Source organism: Salmo salar, chromosome 13 (genome assembly GCF_965601325.2).
Source record: "Salmo salar chromosome 13, fSalSal1, whole genome shotgun sequence".
Taxonomy (NCBI): domain Eukaryota; kingdom Metazoa; phylum Chordata; class Actinopteri; order Salmoniformes; family Salmonidae; genus Salmo; species Salmo salar.
Window position 1 is genome coordinate 76,381,147 of NC_138303.1, and position 20,768 is coordinate 76,401,914.

Here is a 20,768-nt window from a genome sequence, read left to right on the forward strand (position 1 = left end):
GGTTACCCGCAACAAGATGGAATGGTGACCGTGGTTGGCACTTGGCACATAGAGCAATTTAGCCTGTTATCTGAGATAATTTATCTTCTCATGTTAATTTGAGTATTCTTCTTATAGAGTAACTAGGCCGAGTTACCTTGGTTACCTCAATATACAGTGCCTATCATGAGTATTCACCCCCTTAGATTTCTTCAAATTGTATTGTGTTACAAAGTGGGATTAAAATGGATTGAATTGTATTTCATTTCCTTTCGTCAACAATCTACACAAAATACACTGTAATTTCAAAGTGTATGAACAATTCTAGCATTTTATTTAAATGAATGAAAAATAAAACACTAATATATCATGATTAAACAAATACTCACCCCCCTGAGTCAATACATGTTAGAAACACATTTGGCAGCGATTAGAGCTGTGAATCTTTTGGGGTAAGTCTCTCTAAGAGATTTGCACACCTGGATTGTGCAATATTTACCCATTATTCTTAAAACAAATGTTCAAGCGCTGTCAAGTTGGTTGTTGATCATTGCTAGACAGCCATTTTCAAGTCTTGTCATAGATTTTCAAGCAGATTTAATCAAAACTGTAACTAGACCAGTCAAGAACATTCACGTTTTCTTGGTAAAGCAACTCCAGTGTAGATTTGCCCTTGGGTTTTAGGTTATTGTCCTGTTAAAAGGTGAATTTGTCTCTCAGTGTCTGGTGGAAAGCAGACTAAATCAGGGTTTCCACTACAATTTGCATGTGTTTAACTTTATTCTGTTTATTTCTATCTCGAAAAACTCTGCAGTCCGACTCCTTGCTGATGGCAAGCATACCCATAACATGAGGCAGCCATCACCATGTTTGAAAATAGTGAAAGTGGTACTTGGGAATGTGTTGTGTTGGATTTGCCCCAACCATAATGCTTTGTATTCAGGACATTTTTTCAGTATTCCTTTTAGGTGCAGGGTGGATGTTTTTGAGTATGTTTATTCTGTACAGGATTCCTTCTTTTCACTTTATCATTTAGGTTAGTTTTATGTAGTAACTGCAATGTTGTTGAGCCATCCTCAGTTTTCTCCTATCACAGCCATTAAACTCATTAACTGTTTTAAAATCACTATTGGCCTCATGGTGAAATCCCTGAGTGGTTTCCTTCTTCTCGGGCAACTCAGTTAGGAAGGACGCCTGTATCTCTGTACTGACTCACCATCCAAAGCTTAATTAATAGCGTCACCATGCTTAAAAGGATATTCAGTGTCTGCTTTAAAAAAAAAAAAAAAAAAAATTATCCACCAATCGGTGCCCTTCTTTGCAAGGCATTGTAAAGCTCCCTGCTCTTTGATCTGTGCTTGAAATTCACTACTCGACTGAGGGATCTTACAGATAACTGTATATACTGTATGGTGTACAGAGATGGGGTAGTCATTCAAAAATCATGTTTACCGCTATCATTGCAGACAGAGTAAGTCCATGCAACTTATTATGTGATTTGTTAAGCACATTTTTACTCCTTAACTTATTTAGGTTGCCATAACAAAGGAGGTGAATACTTTAATAACCAAGACATTTTAGTTATTTATCTTTTATTAATTCGTACATTCACTTTGACATTATGGAGTATTTTTTGTAGATCAGTGACAGAAAAAAATCACAATTAAATCAATTTCCATCCCACTTTGTAACACAACAAAATGTGAAAAAATCTAAGGGGGTGAATTCTTATGATACCCACTATAGAGGTGGCCCAGATTACCTTAATGTAGAGCAGCAGCCTGTCATTGTGGACTGTCCTTGTTTGAGAATGTTCCACTTTCCCCTCGCTCGCTGCCTGTTGAGCTGCTTGCTTCTCCACTTCCTTAGACAAGGGTAGGGCTTATCCCTCCCTCCTTTCTCTCTTCCTCTATCCCTTCATCCTCACCCCCTGTGTTGTCTCTGGGGCTATAGTGGCTATGTATGGTCACCCCCTGCTGCATACACACACACGCAGCACACACATTCAAAAACACACACACAATACCTGTAGCCGTCAGAGGTAGACTGTGGGCATGCCGCCTGCCCGATGAACCCCTGTACCCGCTGTCACCGCCAGGCAGTGCAGTTGTAATGGGGACCCCATCATCAGCTGTCAACACACTTGGTGCCTCAGGTTACCATGGGTACAGGAGCTCAGTGCCACAATGGCGTATAACCTGCCCAGATGAAGGAAGCACCTGGGCCAAGATCATGTGACCCACACCCCCTATTCCCCCTCCAAGCTGCCTGAGGCTCCCAGGGTGCACCTGAACACATAGTTCTGCTACACCTCGTCAGCGTTGAGTAGTTCTATTTGCAGGTGGGGCAAGTATTGGCATCGGTGCACTGGAATGTTTAAGCTTAGGATGAGTAGGAATCAGGGCTAGGGGTCAGATTCAATCCGATCCTGTTTTAAAGGAAATGTTCAACTCTATGCACGTTTTAAAGGCAATGTATTGGCATCAGTGCACTGGAATGTTTTAGCTTAGGGTAAGTAGGAATCAGGGCTAGGGGCCAGATTTATTCCTATCGCGTTTTAAAGGCAATGTTAAATGCTATGCACGTTTTAAAGGCAATGTTCGCGGAGACCACATTCACAGTAAATGATGCATATGTTGTCACAATCCGAAAATAACCTTTAAATGTAAATCTCGCTAAATATTTAATCTAGGCCTAGGTCTCTTTGAAGGGAACAGACGTACAGACGTAGACACTTGAATGGCACACTCATGACTTTCCTCTAATTGCGGCCATTGCATGGTTTTGAAGGACAATTTAAAAATGTACTGGTCACCATAACCACAGTTCCGCGGTGAGGTCTGATAGCTCAATAGTAGCTACTGACAGACGCAGAATCACTCAATGAATTTCCCCTCCAATAGGGACATGGATTGAGTTTAGACAAACAGATCTATACTGGCACATCTCTGGAGAGGGAGAGTATTTCACTCTTCTCATCTGACTTGTTGCTTTTCTTTTTTGTGTGTGTTGGACTATTGGAACAACATAAAGAGGACATATCTCTCAGTCTAGTTTTCTTAAGGAGCTTCTAAATGGATGTGTTCTTTGTCTTTTGCTGTTTTCTCATCAGTCCAGTAAGGATTTCATGATTGCATGGTTATATACTGTCCTTAAAAATCATTGTACTTTTAGCAGTGATGGTATAACGACACTTCAAAACGGGATTTTTCCACTGGGTCTCTGAGCCAAGTTGCTCTGGGGACTAGCCCCAATGTGACTTCTGCAGTATAGAAATCACGTTGGGGCTAGTTCAAGGGCATCATTAATATTTTGATTGCAATACACGATTTCAGTGAAATAGTGTGATATTGCCTTGAATCAATCCAGGTGCTTCACCCTTGTTAGCTCGCCAAGAAAGGGCTACTGTATGGAACTGTATTTTCCACAATGTAAACAAATGTAATCTCCCATGGCAACTACAGTTGAAAGAATTTGAACAACAGCACAAAAGCTCGGCCAGGCTCATGTGCGAGCACTAGATTTCGTAATATGACAGCGCTGACTCTCAGCGCTCGGTAGAGTGCCTATAGAGCTCGCCAGCTTGTAATCCTAAAAAATGGAAATGAGTTACCTCTGGTTTGTTCAGCCATTCCTATTGGGAAAATGAATTGGGAAAGAATAAGGTTTTGGGATAAACGCTGCAAATACGTTCTGAGGTCAACACAGGCTAAGGAGATCTAATACATCTTGTTCTATAAGATAATGTCAGTCAGTTAATATGATGGCTCTGCAATTGATAGCTGCTGTCTTACGGGCTCCTAACCAATTCTGCTATTTTGTGTGTTTTTTTACGCTGATCTTAACATTTATGTACATAATATTTCCGCTATCAATTTCTATGACCGAAAACGGCTTCTGGACATCAGAACAGCAATCACTAACCTCGATTTGGATGAAGATTTCTACATCAGCGAGTCAGCAGCTGTGGATGTACTGCTCATTTCGAACCAGGCCCTAATCCCCAGGACTCGAAAGAGGAAAAGACGGCGCAAGTGAGACAAACGAGCGGGCTAGCTGAATGTATAATCACTCGAGAACAAACTGGATGAGCTCTGTTTGAGACTATCAACGGGACCTGAAGAACTGTAATATCCTATGTTTCTCGGAGTCGTGGCTGAACAATGAAAATTGATAATATACATCACTGGTTTTTCTATGCATTGTCAGGACCAAACAGCAGCCTTGGGTAAGGTTAAGGGGGTAGTTTTGTGTCTCTTTGTTAATGACATCTCTAATGTTAAGGACGTCTCAAGGTTTGCTCACCTGAGTTAGAATACCTCATGATAAACTGCAGACCATACTATTTACCAAGAGAGTTTTCATCTTTATTTTTCTTAGCTGTCTATTTACCACCACCAACCGATGCTGGCGCTAAGACCGCACTCAACGAGCTGCATAGGGCCATAAGCAAACAAGAAAATGCACATACAGAGGTGGAACTTTTACTGCGCACACAAAAATGCATTCAAAGCTCTCCCTCTCCCTCGCCCTACATTTGGCAAATCTGGCCATAACTCTATCCTCCTGATTCCTATTTACAAGAAAAAACTCAAACAGGAAGTACCAGTGCGCTCAATACGGAAGTGGTCCGTTGAAGCGGATGCTAAGCTACTGGACTGTTCCGCTAGCACAGACTGGAATATGTTCCGGTATTAATCCGATAACATTGAGGAGTTTACCGCATCAGTCAACCGCTTCATTAATAAATGCATCAACAACGATGTCCCTGCAGTGACCGTACGTATATATCCCAACAAGAAGCCATGGATTACAGGCAAAATAAAATTCACACTGAGCTAAAAGATAGAGAGGCCGCTTTCAAGGAGCAGGACACTAATCTGGACGCTTATAAGAAATCCGGCTACGACCTCTGACGAGCCATCAAACATTCAAAACATCAATACAGAACTTAGATCGAATCCTACTACGCCGGCTCTGAAACTTGTCGGATGTGGCAGGGCTTGCAAACTATCACAGATTATAAAGAGAAACCCAGCCACGCGCTGCCCAGTGACGTGAGATTTCCAGTTGAGTTAAATTCCTTATATGCTCGCTTCGAGGCAAGCAACACTGAACCATGCATGAGAGCACCAGGAGTTCCAGATGACTGTGTGATCTTGCTCTCCGTAGCCAATGTGAGTACGACCTTTAAACAGGTTAACATTCACAAGGAGACGGATTACCAGGACGCGTACTCAAAGCATGTGCTGACCAGCTGGCAAGTGTCTTCACTGACATTTTCAACTTCTCCCTGACCTACATGTTTCAAGTAGACCACCATAGTCTGTGTGCCCAAGTGTGCCCAAGAACGCCAAGGTAACCTGTCTAAATGACTATCGCCTCGTAGCACTTACATCTGTAGCCATGAAATGCTTTAAAAGGCTGGTCATGGCTCACATCAACGCCATCATCCCACACACTCTGGACCCACTCTAATTCGCATACCGCCTCCAACAGATCCACAGATGACGCCATCTCTATTGCACTCCACACTGCCCTCTCCCACCTGGACAAGAGGAACACCTACGTTAGAATGCTGGTCTTTGACTACAGCTCAGCGTTCAACACCATAGTACCATGGCAGAGTTCGTGCCTACAAAAAGACGCCATTACTATTGCCATTATTATTCACCTCACGGCGCCTGGCAACAAGGGCGTGTCCATTTACTGTAAATGTTTTCCTACTTCCGGCAGTATTCCTCAGAACTTGCATGCCAATTGATCTAGCACAGCCATCTAGTGGCGCCATCTCTAACTAGATGCTAACTAGCTAGCTAGCTATTCGGTGCCGAGAACCTAAAATGTAAGGAGGAAAACAACTGTTTTCGATCAGGAAGTAGGTCAAGTGGGCAGGGCATCATAGGGGAATACGGAACTAAAAGACCCTAAATAGAGTGGTGGCAGAACAAAGCTCAGGATCCCCCACCAGTGTTAGGAAACTCCTCCATTGGATCCCAACGGTTGGTTGTGTCACTCATTCCGTTGGGGAGTTGCAGCGATGAAACAAGATCGTAATCACGAAATTGGGGAGGAAAAAGGGGGTACAAATTACAAACCAGGAGCGATTGGAACATGGAAAATGAACAGGCCTGTCTCATGCCAAAGGACAGACAGACAGACTTCTACTGTGGGATTGGTTAAAGCTGCTCGATGGAGGGAATTACTTCAGTGAAATGAATTGATGGTAGGCCTAATGGTTGAAGTGAGAGCTGGTCATTGAGGACTGTAAGTCTATAGGCTGGTCTCTTTGGAGTATAATAACTCAAGTAAGGTTGATGGGGACGTTACAGCTACAACCTAGCACACACTCTCTCTCCATCATTCTCTCTCAATCTCTATGCTATATTATTGTTAGATCTGGTTGCTACAGTATAATCATCCTATACCTCCTTCCATCTATTCCTCCTAGGCTTTTATTTTACTTCCTCCCTGGTGTTGAATGGATGTTTTAACCCCTCTCATTCTCTTTTTTCTCTCTCTCCGACAGTAACTGCCCCTTCTCCCTGGCGGCTGCCCTGGCGCGGGCTACAGCAGACAGTGTTCTGCAGAGTGACCTCTCCATCTACCACATCCAGAAGACCGTTGAGGATGGAGTAGACCCTTTCCCCCGTGAGTCCCCTGTCAGCCTGCGCATGACATGCAAAATCAGGTCACGTACTGACCTAGCTAGGCTACTGAAAGGACAGAGGTACTTTTTATTCAATATATTGGCTTAAAGCCTTAATCATTTCAGGTGTTGTTTTATTCAACACCGTGGACAAATGAGAAAATCGCCAACTTTAACACAAACACATTGTGTTTGTGGCACAGCTGCTACAATCTCTTAGCGAATAATTAGCATTAAAACAGTTGCGCTTCCTGGCTCACTTTTTTTATACCACAGCTTGATGTCAACCGCTGTCACTTTGAATTCCCTTTACTTTGTCAGTTACAAAACAAAGCACTCTGTGGAGCGAGCGAGCGAGCGAGAGCAGAGGTCTTTTAGAAGAGAAGGGAACAGCAATGAATAACCCTGCGACAGTCCTCCTTTAAGATCTCTGTGTTCTTATCAGAGAGAGAGGGGGGGGGGGAGAGAGGGAGGCAAAAAGAGAACGCAGGGGAAAGATAATTTTGGCTCTGGTGATTTGCGTGATGGGGTTGCTGTCTTGGGACGGAGGGTGGGTTGGTGAATGTCAGGTGGGCGGTAAGAGTGGGTAAGAACAGAGGATAGCAGACAGCCTGGCCATCTAGGCCCAGGGCAGAGGAGACACACGAACACACCCACACACCCACACACACAGGGCTCCCACTGCTCACTGACAGGGCTCTGAGATGGAATGGGAGGTTAAATTTAACTACAGAGCCTGGGGAGTTAGGGAGAGGAGGAGGAGGAGAGGAACGGAGAGGAATAGAGAGAAGGGGAAGAAAGGAGAGTGAGGAAGATTGGAGAGTGGAAAGACCAAGTCCTTAGTTCCACTAGGTGGAGCAGAGAATTCATTCAAAATGACCTCGTCCAGATATTCATTACAGAAGCTATGGGGTCTTAAAGAGATACTGCGAGATTTTGAGATTTTGGTTGTTTTTCTTCTTACCCTGAGTCAAATGAACTCATAGATACTATCAACTTCCTCATTCTGTGCCGCTGTCGCATCTGGCCACTGTGTTGACTTGAGAGGTTGCGCACAGCCTATCATCCGTGTGGCCACGGCGGATGAATGAAATGCGTACATCAGAGACAACAGTAAAGTAAAAAAGCATTTAAAACAACTATAATCTAAATGTTAGCGTTTCAAATGAACTTGTAAAAAATACATAGAGGACCAAGTGCTAACCACCAAGCTTTGGAATAGTTAGGTCTATTTCCCTGTTTTTGAGAGGAGGATGCAGAGACATAAAAATGGAATCCATGAGTTCATCTGTCTCTAGGTAAGTAGAAAAACAGCCTAACTTGAAATCTCACAGTATTTATAGGATTATAGGTATCTATAGTAAAACATAGGACTCTATAGTAAGCATCAGAGCTTCTTAAGACGAGTTATAACCGCTGCTCTTCTGTAAATTACGAATTAACAATTGGTGAGCCCTTTGCAACAAACAGTAAGCCCACAAGTTTTCACACGAATCTCAGTCACCCAGTTAATCCCCCCTCACAACAACCAAGGTAACTAGGGAACAGAGTACTTAGAGAGGTTTATCTATATTTCAGATTCAACAAAATAAAAACAAACACTTAAACATTGTCTCCTGAGTCCATCTCTGTTGCTCGACTTGCTGTGACAGAGAAGAAAAAGACTAAGGGCTTGATTCAATCCGAAGCCCTGAAGAGCTGCGCTACAGCACAATAAAGGTTTAAAGGCAATGTTCTCACATTAACGGAGACTCCATTCACGGTAAACGCTGCATATGTCGGCTCATTTGGAAATGACCTTTACATTTCAATACGGATTGAATCGAGCCCTAAATTAGTTTACTTCCTCGAAATTCCGTCAGTGAGCTCACACCGATGCTGTTTAAAACCCGAAAGCCATTTCTTATTCACCTATGAACACATTTTAAAACATACAGAAATAACAAACATCCAAATTGAAGCTGAAATGATTGATGCGTTCTGTTCTAATGGGAGTACTGTAGGTACACAGACTATGATAACCAACCAAAACATGTTTATGTCACTTATGACAGGAGAGATTATACAGTGCATTTAAACAATTCAATGTCAATAAATATGCAATATGCAATGCAATATCAATGCAAACTGTCACTATCAATGCAAGCATATTTACTGTAAGACAACAAAAAATGTATCATCAGAAACGTTGACAGTAATCCAATAAACCCTGTTGTTGACTTACATGAGTGGCTTTGGGTTCAAGAGCTCTAGTATGGAATACAGGTGTCCCAGACTACCGGGTTAATTGGGACTGATTGCAAACATATGTGTGTGTGTGTGTGTGCATGCGTATGTGTGATTACGTGTGTATGGTTTCATGTGAGTCTACATGTGTGTATTTTAATGTGAACAAACGTGAATAACATCTGGAGGCTATAAATGATGTGCATTCTTTTCACATGTGCACTTATGCATGGATACATGCGTGTATAATGTATATGTGTGCGAGCCTGAGGTCTGATCACATGCCATTTGTGTGCGTGCATGTGCGGGTGCGTGCGTGTGTTTGTGCGTGTGTGTGTGTTCTCTTTTAGAGATTGAGTCGGTGGCCTTTGCCCGGCTCATCTTCAATAAGTTGTGTGAAACATGCTGCCTGTGGCTGAAAGACTTCCCTTACCGCCGCCGGCCTCAGCCCTACTACGAGACCTCCATCCACGCCATCAAAAACATGCGCCGCAAGATGGAGGACAAACACATCGTCATCCCCGACTTCAACACCCTCTTCAACATACAGGTAAGCATGAACAGAGTAATCCTTAACCACAGGTCTAGGATCAGTTCAACATACAGGTAAGCATGAACAGAGTAATCCTTAACCACAGGTCTAGGATCAGTTCAACATACAGGTAAGCATGAACAGAGTAATCCTTAACCACAGGTCTAGGATCAGTTCAACATACAGGTAAGCATGCACAGAGTAATCCTTAACCACAGGTCTAGGATCAGTTCAACATACAGGTAACCATGAACAGAGTAATCCTTAACCACAGGTCTAGGATCAGTTCAACATACAGGTAAGCATGAACAGAGTAATCTTTAACCACAGGTCTAGGATCAGTTCAACATACAGGTAAGCATGAACAGAGTAATCCTTAACCACAGGTCTAGGATCAGTTCAACATACAGGTACGTATGACTCCAGCATGTCGCTAGGTTGATGAAGAGAGCAGCCTTCAACCACAGATCTAGGATCAGATTACCCTCCAGTTCTTACCATAACCATTAAAGGGATATGGACTCTTTAAATTCAATTGCAATTGATTGGCGTTTCTGGTAAATCAAAAGAGGAAAGGGTGGGAAAAGAGGGCTCGAGTACTACTGTAGCCCCTGCCCTATGGCTTCTCCCTAGTGGGCTAGGCTTGGGTGATATACCGTATACCGGAGTATTTAGACATAACGACGCTATGATTTTCAATATCATTACAAAAAATATATATAGATAGAAGAAATGTGGGTTGGGCCACCCCCCTCGTCTCTCGTGGGCTGCAGTGGTGCGTGCTACGCCACTGCTTATAAGTTCACTTTTTTTCTGAGAAATAGCACCCCTGGTGTGCACATTCGGTAATACCGTATACCCCAGTGTGGTACAGAAACAGTATGACGTATGAAATCTGGATACTGCCCAACCCTATAGTGGCCTTAAAAGTGCTTACTCTAAAAGGGCTCTCTAGAAACCCCAAGACACATGGCGGATGGCATCCTGATGACCACAAAATCAATACCTTGTTCTTGGCCACACTCAAAATATACCCTCCTATCAAAGACTCCAGGATGTCTGTCATTGTTTGAATGTTTCTTAGCAGCATTTGGCCTAACACTTGATACAAGAATAGTAATACACAGTATCACCACGTGATACAGCACATTTCAATTCAGGAAGTAAACTGAAATTCCAATTCTAAATTGAGGAAAATTGGAATTGGAATTTCAGTTTACATCCTGAATTGCCTGAATTGAAACGGAATTGACCCCAACCCTGTAGAGGCACTCTTCAAAATTGCTGCCGACTGGCTAAAAAGAGCATTTTATTATTCTGTGTATATCAGCTAATGAAGAGACCCCCCCACTGAGTGGGCTAACCCAGCTGGGAAGCTATCGACTCACTTCACTATGGGGGGAGATCAATAAAACTCCCCTAAATGAGTTATTCCCATTACAACCCCAATAAGAACAGTCAATGATAGCACAGTAGGTTGCCGCTGGTGAATGAAATGCTTCTAATAGCATTATTAGCTACAGCACTCTAACGTGCTCCCTCGGGCATGAAGGAAATGATTTCAATGAAGCTGAACAACACACCCTCACACACACACTTAAACACACACACACACACACACACACACACACACACACACAGACAAACAGACAGATAGAACTGGAGATAGAAACATTTCGTTGCACCTGCGATAACTCCAAAATATGTATACGCGACCAATCAAATGTGATTTGTTTTGACAGACACACACCAGCCTGATAATGACATGTTATCTGAGCCACACAGAGTCAATCAGTCATTGAAGTCCTATCCTTATTAGTTCTCCAGTCCTCCCCTTACGTCCCCTCTGAGCCAACTGGCCAGTGAGACGTCCCCGGGACAGACAGACAGATGCACAAGCGCAAGGATCCTGACATAATTATTCAGTTGGATCAAATGTTTATCCCATTCTATTAGCTAAGCATGCTAGTGGCGGGTAAGCCTGCTAACTGGCATTAAACCCCAGTTAATTAAAGCAAATAGATGGAGACGCAAGCAGGTTATATTTGATTTGCATATTTGTGATGAGGCACTACTACACATGCCATTCATGGAAAACACACAACGTCACGAGAGTGACACGCAACTAACTATGCTGTAGAAGCAATTGTAATTTAGAAAACATTACTATGATGAGTTCAATTTCTTTATGGAAGCTTGTTGTAAAGATGATTGAGACAGATGAATGCTTTGCATTGCTTCATACTCTTCATGAGAGTCTATACATGAATTACTATCATGTTAGAACAGGTGATGAAGTGAATGAAGTGCAGAAATAAGAGTGCTTCCTGAAAGTATTGAAGCTCTAAGACATTGCAGGCTCATCCTCCTGTCATACTGTTTTGACCTTTGACCTGTGTGTGTGTGTTTTCAGGACCAGGAGGAGCAGGCCTTCTTCGCCGTGTTCGATGGCCATGGGGGCGTGGACGCCGCCATCTACGCCGCCAACCACCTCCACGTCAATATGGTGCACCAGGAGTGCTTCAGCCAAGATCCGGGGGAGGCCCTGTGTCGCGCCTTCAGAGTCACCGATGAACGCTTCATCCGTAAAGCTAAGATGGAGGTAAGGGCTCAAATTGGTATAGTATGGACATTTTCATTCAATCAAATGGGGTGTGGTCAAAAACTGATTGAAATCAAATGGAACGACCCAGTAGACATGTTACCGGACATTCATATATGTTTATGTCTAAATGTGTGTGTGTGCTTCCACCCGTATGTATGTATGTGTGTGTGTCTGTCTGTGTGTGTCTGTGTGTTACAGAACCTGCGCTGCGGCACCACGGGGGTGGTGACCTTCCTGAGGGGACGGACCCTGTATGTGGCCTGGCTAGGGGACTCTCAGGTCATGCTGGTCAAGAAGGGCCAGGCCGTGGAACTGATGAAGCCTCACAAGCCTGACAGAGAGGTCAAACGCACGCACGCATGCGCACACACACACACACACACACAAACACACTCACTTAATCACTGTTCACTTCACACACAGGGGTTAACATCACTTGAGTAGAGATGTCTGTCTCATATACAACCGCATGTCATTGTACATAATACTATCTTTCTCTCTCCCTCTGCAGGATGAGAAGCAGCGTATTGAGGCTCTGGGAGGCTGTGTCATCTGGTTCGGCACGTGGAGGGTTAATGGCAGCCTGTCCGTATCCAGAGCCATAGGTGCAAACAATCACTCTATGCCTTGTATTTATACAATTACCGTATAAAGTACAAGGGGTCGGAGTGTGTCGAGCAGAGTGTGTGTGTGTCGTGCAGAGAGTGCGTGTGTGTGCAGCTCACCACTCAGCAGGAGGCCCATAATCTGTCTAAACTATCTTGGTGATTGAGCCAAGGATCAGCTGACACTGTGCTGAGTGGGGGACAAATAGCAACCCAGAGGTGGGGGTTGAGGGTTTCCTGTAACTTTATGCATACACAAGTTTTACGTAACTTTAGGTTAGGTGACCAGTCTGATTTCCCTGCAGGTATTTACAATCCTAATGGGATTAGATGGAATAATCTCACAGCTCCAATAATACCACATCACAATCACAACAATGCTGTTGTTCTCTTGAAAACAAATGGCCTCTACATTGGAATCCACTGTGAAGACTGCCTTAGAATCCAACTGTTACTATTTACATACACAATAGGGTCGGGGTCAATTGAAGTCTATTCAGGAAGTGATTCGATTTTATTTCCCCCCAAAAATGGAAATAACTGACCTCAATTCTAATTGACCCCCAACCCTGATGCACAAGGCAACTTGAGGCTAGCTTCTAGTCTTATTTCCTGATAGTTATTTTAGTGGTGGCTAGTGAGAAAGCTCTACTGTGACCTGCTGTTCCCTAATCCTAAAGCTCCACTAATCTGATATCAAAACAACCGCTTCCTCGACAGCAAATGGCTGCTACATAACAACTGTTATGTTAATTCCTGCTGCATGAAGGAGAGGAGAGAAGACAGATATTGCAACACTGATATTCATACGTATATATAAATACATTAGTCACAAAGGACCCAAAATGACGCCATTCTTACGCACGCCTTTCCTATGCACTTCTCAGTAGTTTCAAACTGACCTTATGAAGGTGTGTAACGGGCTTTGCAGGTGTCACACTTGTTGGCCAACAGATTTTCTCATGGAGTTTTCATTCAATAGGGTTTTCAGTACATTTTTCTTAAGCCATCCCTTTAAATATGGTGTACCTTTTATTTTGTCGACAGACTAGAATATATGGAGAGAACGGGTTAAGAAAATAAGGATCAATGAAAGAAAGCCATCTAAATATATGCATATTCGTCTCCGTTTCAACACCAACTGGTGTTTAAAATGACTCAATCAACTGTTACTAATGATCCTCAGCAACAACCACACAGCCGTGACGGCCTTTACAGAGGAAGCAAATTAAGGTCAATTAAACAATGGAATTAAATGGAATGATAATGTAGGCTATACCAACTTAAGGAAACTAACAGTAAATTGGCAGTTGAATATGTGTGGTTATTAGGCCTACTGACTGTAGATACTGATAGTGACTAATATTTAACATGATAGAAATAGGAAGCAGAGAAAGTCGGGGTAGCCTATAATTAAGCCATTCAAGAGTTCCCATCCCTGCAAGTTAAAAGGCTGTACAATTACAATTCTACATAATGGCACAGCATTTCATAAACTTTACTGTGGGAATGTTGATATGCTTCAGTTTGCTGCCATATGACTGGTTAAACATTAGTCTCCAGGTGAAATAAAACAAGTGTCATTTATATTTACAATTCCCTTCTCCAAACGGATTACTCATTTACCTAGCTCTTATCAATAGCGCTTATCAATTTGTAAATTACAGTGCATGGAGAATGATGTTATTTCTATCATAAAAAATTAAGTGGATGCTTTTTCCACTTGGAAACTGCAGATTCGCTCAACCTTATTCATGGTTTCCTCTCACATAAAGGTGGTGGAATTATGAAGGAATTAAGTCAAGGTCAGAATACGGCGTATCTGTAGACACACCTCTGCCACACCTTCATTTCTTAGATTTCCATCCCGAACGAATAGCAGGTGAATAGCATGAATACGCAAAGAGAGAAAAGTGCATAAAAAGTAAAAAGGTTATAACATTCCGTTTACGCGCTCTTAACTCGGTTTGGAATTGGGCCAAAGGGCTGAACAACAAGTCTAGGTGATAAGGTGGCAAGCAGCAGATGTATAATTTATTATTAAACGTTAAATGAACATTTATTATTTGTTTTTCTCAACCATGACTTCAAAACACAGATGCATAGCCTTGTGGACTTGACAGATAAAGCAGCACTGAATATCACACAATGTTGTTGTCAGCTCTTTGGGGGTTTAACAGGTTCCTGTTCAGCACTTGGTCACAAATGTTTTTGTGCTTCAATGAGAAACATTTGACAATATAAAGAATACATGATTTGTTTTCTTCGTTTCTTATCTCGCTTTGTCTTGGTGATTGACAGGCGACAATGAGCACAAGCCCTACATCTCTGGCGTTGCTGACCAACACATCGTCCCATTGGACGGCACGGAGGACTACCTGATTCTGGCCTGCGACGGCTTCTATGACACAGTCAGCCCCGACGAGGCGGTGCGTGTGGTCAGCGACCACCTGACGGAGAACAGCGGCGACAGCACCATGGTGGCCCACAAGCTGGTGGCCTCGGCCCGTGACGCCGGCTCCAGCGACAACATCTCAGTCATTGTGGTCTTCCTCAGAGACCTCCGCGCGCCCCCACCGGGAGAGGAGGACGAAGAGGGGGAGGAGGTGGAGGAGGAAGGTCAAGGGGAGATGGGCTGCCAGGACGGGGGCACCACGGACGTTGGGGGGAAGGGTCATTGTTTCCTGCAGCAGTGCTCGGCTCCAGCCGACCTGGGTTATGAAGACCGCACGGACTCGTTGACAGACAGAACCAGCCTAGGCCTGCTGGGGCCCATGCTGGGAGAGGATGGTCGGATCAGGCTCCCCCCTGCCTGCTCACACCCTACCCCCTCCTTAGCCCTCACCCAGAACCTCATGCCTGCCGAGGGCCATGGGGCGGCCTGGTTGCCCTGCCTAGAGGAGGGGCTCCAGGGCTCCAGGCACAAGCCCCAGGCTAAACCCTGTGTCCCCGCCTGCCAGGAGCCCAGCTCAGACGGACAATGGCCCCTGGCGGCCGCCCTGTTTGGCCACGCGGGGAGGCGCACCCGGAGGATGGAGTGCGTGAGCCCCAGGTGGGGGTGGGTGTCCCGGCGTTGGGGCCGTGCCCCCAGGGAGCTCCCCGGCCTGCTGCACTCCACCCGTAGTGTGCCCTACCCCCAGCGCTGCCCCGAGAGGAGGCCCGGGGTGGCCCTGCCCCACCTGCCCCACGGCAGCAGAATCTGATGATGTGACCTAATCTCCACTAGCTCCTCGATCTCCTGCCCCTTCCTCTATCTGACTACAGTCATTATTTCATTCATCCATCCATCATGAGTTCCTCATCCAGGACATGGCTCCGCACCCATGCCCACACAGCCCCATTCAGGAGGCAATCTACCTACCCCTCCCCATACCCACACAGCCCCATTCAGGAGGCAATCTACCTACCCCTCCCCATACCCACACAGCCCCATTCAGGAGGCAATCTACCTACCCCTCCCCATACCCACACAGCCCCATTCAGGAGGCAATCAACCTACCCCTCCCCATACCCACACAGCCCCATTCAGGAGGCAATCAACCTACCCCTCCCCATACCCACACAGCCCCATTCAGGAGGCAATCTACCTACCCCTCCCCATACCCACACAGCCCCATTCAGGAGGCAATCTACCTACCCCTCCCCATACCCACACAGCCCCATTCAGGAAGCAATCTACCTACCTACCCCTCCCCATACCCACACAGCCCCATTCAGGAGGCAATAACAATTCTTGCACCTGGCCCGTATTGCAAACACACACTGTACTGTACTTTCCGATTCATAATGGAAAACACATTATCCGCCCACTCTATCTACATAGATGGGAGTACTTAATACAGGATTATAAGTAGTGGTCACTTACCTGAATAAATCCAACATATATAGATTAATATGTATTCCAGATGGGAGTACAATAGAGGATAATGGCATGTAGAAGGGATATTATTAACAAATGATATTCTATTTATAATTTTGGGGATGACGTCATCCAAGAGCAGACATTAGTCAGTCCTTGCCATGCCTGTCAAATTGAGTTAACGTTTACATAAAACTAAACACGAGATGTGTTCTCATTGACAATAAATCCTTCCCAACAGGCTGGGTGTGAATAAGTTGCCAGACTTACTTGGCCAAGATAGTTCAGACGACTCAGCAGAACATGTGCCTTCCCTAAATAAGAAAAAGTTTATGGGAATTTTGAGCCTCAGTCAACAAAACCCTTTCTAAGCTTCCCATCACAATATGGACCCGTGTGTTTCATATCGCTTACAGAGGCTACTCAACCAACAACTATCCTGCTTTTTAAATTCACTAACAACAATAGAGCATAAGAATGGTGAATGCCAAAGACTTCATCTCTGGTTTGACAAATATAGTAAATTAATCTTAATCTCACCATCCTTTCAAATATGAATGTTTATTTTATATTGAAACTCCATAGAAGATGCTATATACTGTAGCAATGACTAGGTTCTGTAAAATGTGCCTCCATTCTCCTGGCCCAGGCAACCGTTGTTTAATATATATCAAAGACAGTTCAGTCTTGCTGTTGGAAAAACTCCCAATCTTTTCACCTTTAAGAAAACAGGAATTGTTTGTGCCATTCCTGACATTTTTAACTCTTACTAACACATTGTGCCATTTCCACACTTTTTTTTCTTCCTAACATACCCCCCCTGCCCTCCCCAATCCCACTGAGTTCCCAGGAGCAGGAGACAAGGACACAGGGTATGAGTGGCCAAATCCCCTCACTGACCCACAGTCACACAGAGAAATACCCCCAGCCAGTCAGTCAGTTCCCAGTCACTGTCATTGCTTACTGCTACCCTGAAACACCTAGCCGTTGGTCGCCTGGTGGCCTCCCCACTGAAGAACATGGTGGTCATTTACAGAAGGCCATTTGGACAGTCATCATGAAAGATCCCCAGAAAGTAGAATGTATTCCAGTTGTAGAATGTACATGGAGCTCTCCCGGGACCTTCATAGATGGGCCAGTAGGACTGAGACAGTAATGGGGTTTTTGGACTGTGGATGTAAGACAAGCGTTTCTGGATGCAGTACACCTGGAGGATACACTATTCTGGAGGCGTTTGTTGATCGTGAGATACTTTATCAGCTATCCACCGTATCCTCGCAAATCTGAGCATTCTATCCTGGTGTTCCACTCTGAGAGAGCAGGATGTGGATAAGCACACTGACTCTCGGGCAGAAAGATGCCCATGCTTCTGTACCTTTCCCTTTGCATAAGCAACACCTGCATTTTGACTCTTGGAACAGCGGACCACACAAATTGACATTTTCTGACCAATTATGAAAGACAACCAGAAAGTTGAATATATAAGGGTAGTTATCAAATGCCCCGAGTCCCCCCAACTTCATCCCCCTACCCACATCACCTGCTTTTTCAAAGCTTTCTGCTTCTTTTGGAGAGCAAAAAAAACGCACATCTTTCCCATCCTAAATGTTCCTCGGACGGGGCACCAATTGCTTATTGGAATTGATCGTAAATTCACATATTATGTACATGTAGGTATGAATGTGTGCAGGCGTACGTGTGGGTGTGTGTATATGTGTTGAGGGTATTCATGTGGTCTGTCTTATAAGTCTACTATTTAAAATCACCACTGTAAAGTCAGCAGGATGGTGGAACAATATTCTGTGTTGATATCAAGCTTCACAGCCCCCAGCACTCTACTGTACTTTTCATGTGACACCTTTGGAAGTAGAGTTGTGTACTTTAGCAGTGCTTGAGTGACAAGGGAAGATGGGAATTCAAATGCTGGGCCACATTTCCACTGAAATGTCAAAATGGTCCCCCACCTCACAGTCCTCTAACGCTGCAGTCGTTTATAAGACGCTGAACCTTCAAGCCATAAACATAAAAGTGTATGCTATAATTCCCCAGCTAAACTTGCTTGTTCACATATCCCATAGTTCCTCTCTCTCTCATCCACTTCTGCGGTATGACCCTTCCCTTCTACCCCCCCATGTCTATATGACCCTTCCCTTCTACCCCCCCATGTCTATATGACCCTTCCCTTTTACCCCATCATGCCAGTATGACCCTTCCCTTCTACCCCCCCATGTCTATATGACCCTTCCCTTTTAACCCCCATGCCAGTATGACCCTTCCCTTCTACCCCCCCATGCCAGTATGACCCTTCCCTTTTACCCCCCATGCCAGTATGACCCTTCCCTTTTACCCCCCATGCCAGTATGACCCTTCCCTTTTAACCTCCATGCCAGTATGACCCTTCCATTTTACCCCCCATGCCAGTATGACCCTTCCCTTCTACCCCCCCATGCCAGTATGACCCTTCCCTTTTACCCCCCATGCCAGTATGACCCTTCCCTTTTAACCTCCATGCCAGTATGACCCTTCCCTTCTACCCCCCCATGCCAGTATGACCCTTCCCTTTTACCCCATCATGCCAGTATGACCCTTCCCTTTTACCCCCCATGCCAGTATGACCCTTCCCTTTTAACCTCCATGCCAGTATGACCCTTCCCTTCTACCCCCCCATGCCAGTATGACCCTTCCCTTTTACCCCCCATGCCAGTATGACCCTTCCCTTCTACCCCCCCATGCCAGTATGACCCTTCCCTTTTACCCCCCATGCCAGTATGACCCTTCCCTTCTACCCCCCCATGCCAGTATGACCCTTCCCTTCTACCCCCCCATGCCAGTATGACCCTTCCCTTTTACCCCCCATGCCAGTATGACCCTTCCCTTCTACCCCCCCATGCCAGTATGACCCTTCCCTTTTACCCCATCATGCCAGTATGACCCTTCCCTTTTACCCCCCATGCCAGTATGACCCTTCCCTTTTACCCTCCATGCCAGTATGACCCTTCCCTTCTACCCCCCCATGCCAGTATGACCCTTCCCTTTTACCCCATCATGCCAGTATGACCCTTCCCTTTTACCCCCCATGCCAGTATGACCCTTCCCTTTTAACCTCCATGCCAGTATGACCCTTCCCTTCTACCCCCCCATGTCTATATGACCCTTCCCTTTTACCCCCCATGCCAGTATGACCCTTCCCTTTTAACCTCCATGCCAGCATGACCCTTCCCTTTTACCCCCCCATGTCTATATGACCCTTCCCTTTTACCCCCCATGCCAGTATGACCCTTCCCTTCTACCCCCCCATGCCAGTATGACCCTTCCCTTTTACCCCCCATGCCAGTATGACCCTTCCCTTCTACCCCCCCATGCCAGTATGACCCTTCCCTTCTACCCCCCCATGCCAGTATGACCCTTCCCTTTTACCCCCCATGCCAGTATGACCCTTCCCTTCTACCCCCCCATGCCAGTATGACCCTTCCCTTTTACCCCCCATGCCAGTATGACCCTTCCCTTTTAACCTCCATGCCAGTATGACCCTTCCCTTTTACCCCCCATGCCAGTATGACCCTTCCCTTCTACCCCCCCATGCCAGTATGACCCTTCCCTTTTACCCCCCATGCCAGTATGACCCTTCCCTTCTACCCCCCCATGCCAGTATGACCCTTCCCTTTTACCCCCCATGCCAGTATGACCCTTCCCTTTTAACCTCCATGCCAGTATGACCCTTCCCTTTTACCCCATCATGCCAGTATGACCCTTCCCTTTTACCCCCCATGCCAGTATGACCCTTCCCTTCTACCCCCCCATGCCAGTATGACCCTTCCCTTTTACCCCATCATGCCAGTATGACCCTTCCCTTTTACCCCCCATGCCAGTATGACCCTTCCCTTTTACCCTCCATGCCAGTATGACCCTTCCCTTCTACCCCCCCATGCCAGTATGACCCTTCCCTTTTACCCCCCATGCCAGTATGACCCTTCCCTTTTAACCTCCATGCCAGTATGACCCTTCCCTTCTACCCCCCCATGTCTATATGACCCTTCCCTTTTACCCCCCATGCCAGTATGACCCTTCCCTTTTACCCTCCATGCCAGTATGACCCTTCCCTTCTACCCCCCCATGCCAGTATGACCCTTCCCTTTTACCCCCCATGCCAGTATGACCCTTCCCTTTTAACCTCCATGCCAGTATGACCCTTCCCTTCTACCCCCCCATGTCTATATGACCCTTCCCTTTTACCCCCCATGCCAGTATGACCCTTCCCTTTTAACCTCCATGCCAGTATGACCCTTCCCTTTTACCCCCCATGCCAGTATGAC

At 45.3% G+C, this 20,768-nt stretch overlaps 1 protein-coding gene across 1 annotated transcript in view; it reads left to right on the top strand.

The window, feature by feature from the left end:
* The window catches only part of LOC106567667 (protein phosphatase 1E), a 65,845-nt gene extending 46,982 nt beyond the window's left edge, over positions 1-18,863 (top strand). The window contains exons 2-7 of the mRNA XM_014137220.3: positions 6,509-6,630; positions 9,205-9,404; positions 11,800-11,988; positions 12,190-12,333; positions 12,503-12,596; positions 14,898-18,863. Coding sequence (XP_013992695.1) covers positions 6,509-6,630; positions 9,205-9,404; positions 11,800-11,988; positions 12,190-12,333; positions 12,503-12,596; positions 14,898-15,799 — 1,651 coding nt within the window. The 3' untranslated portion in view covers positions 15,800-18,863. The remainder of the gene's footprint in view (positions 1-6,508; positions 6,631-9,204; positions 9,405-11,799; positions 11,989-12,189; positions 12,334-12,502; positions 12,597-14,897) is intronic.
* The last annotated feature ends 1,905 nt before the right edge of the window (positions 18,864-20,768 follow it).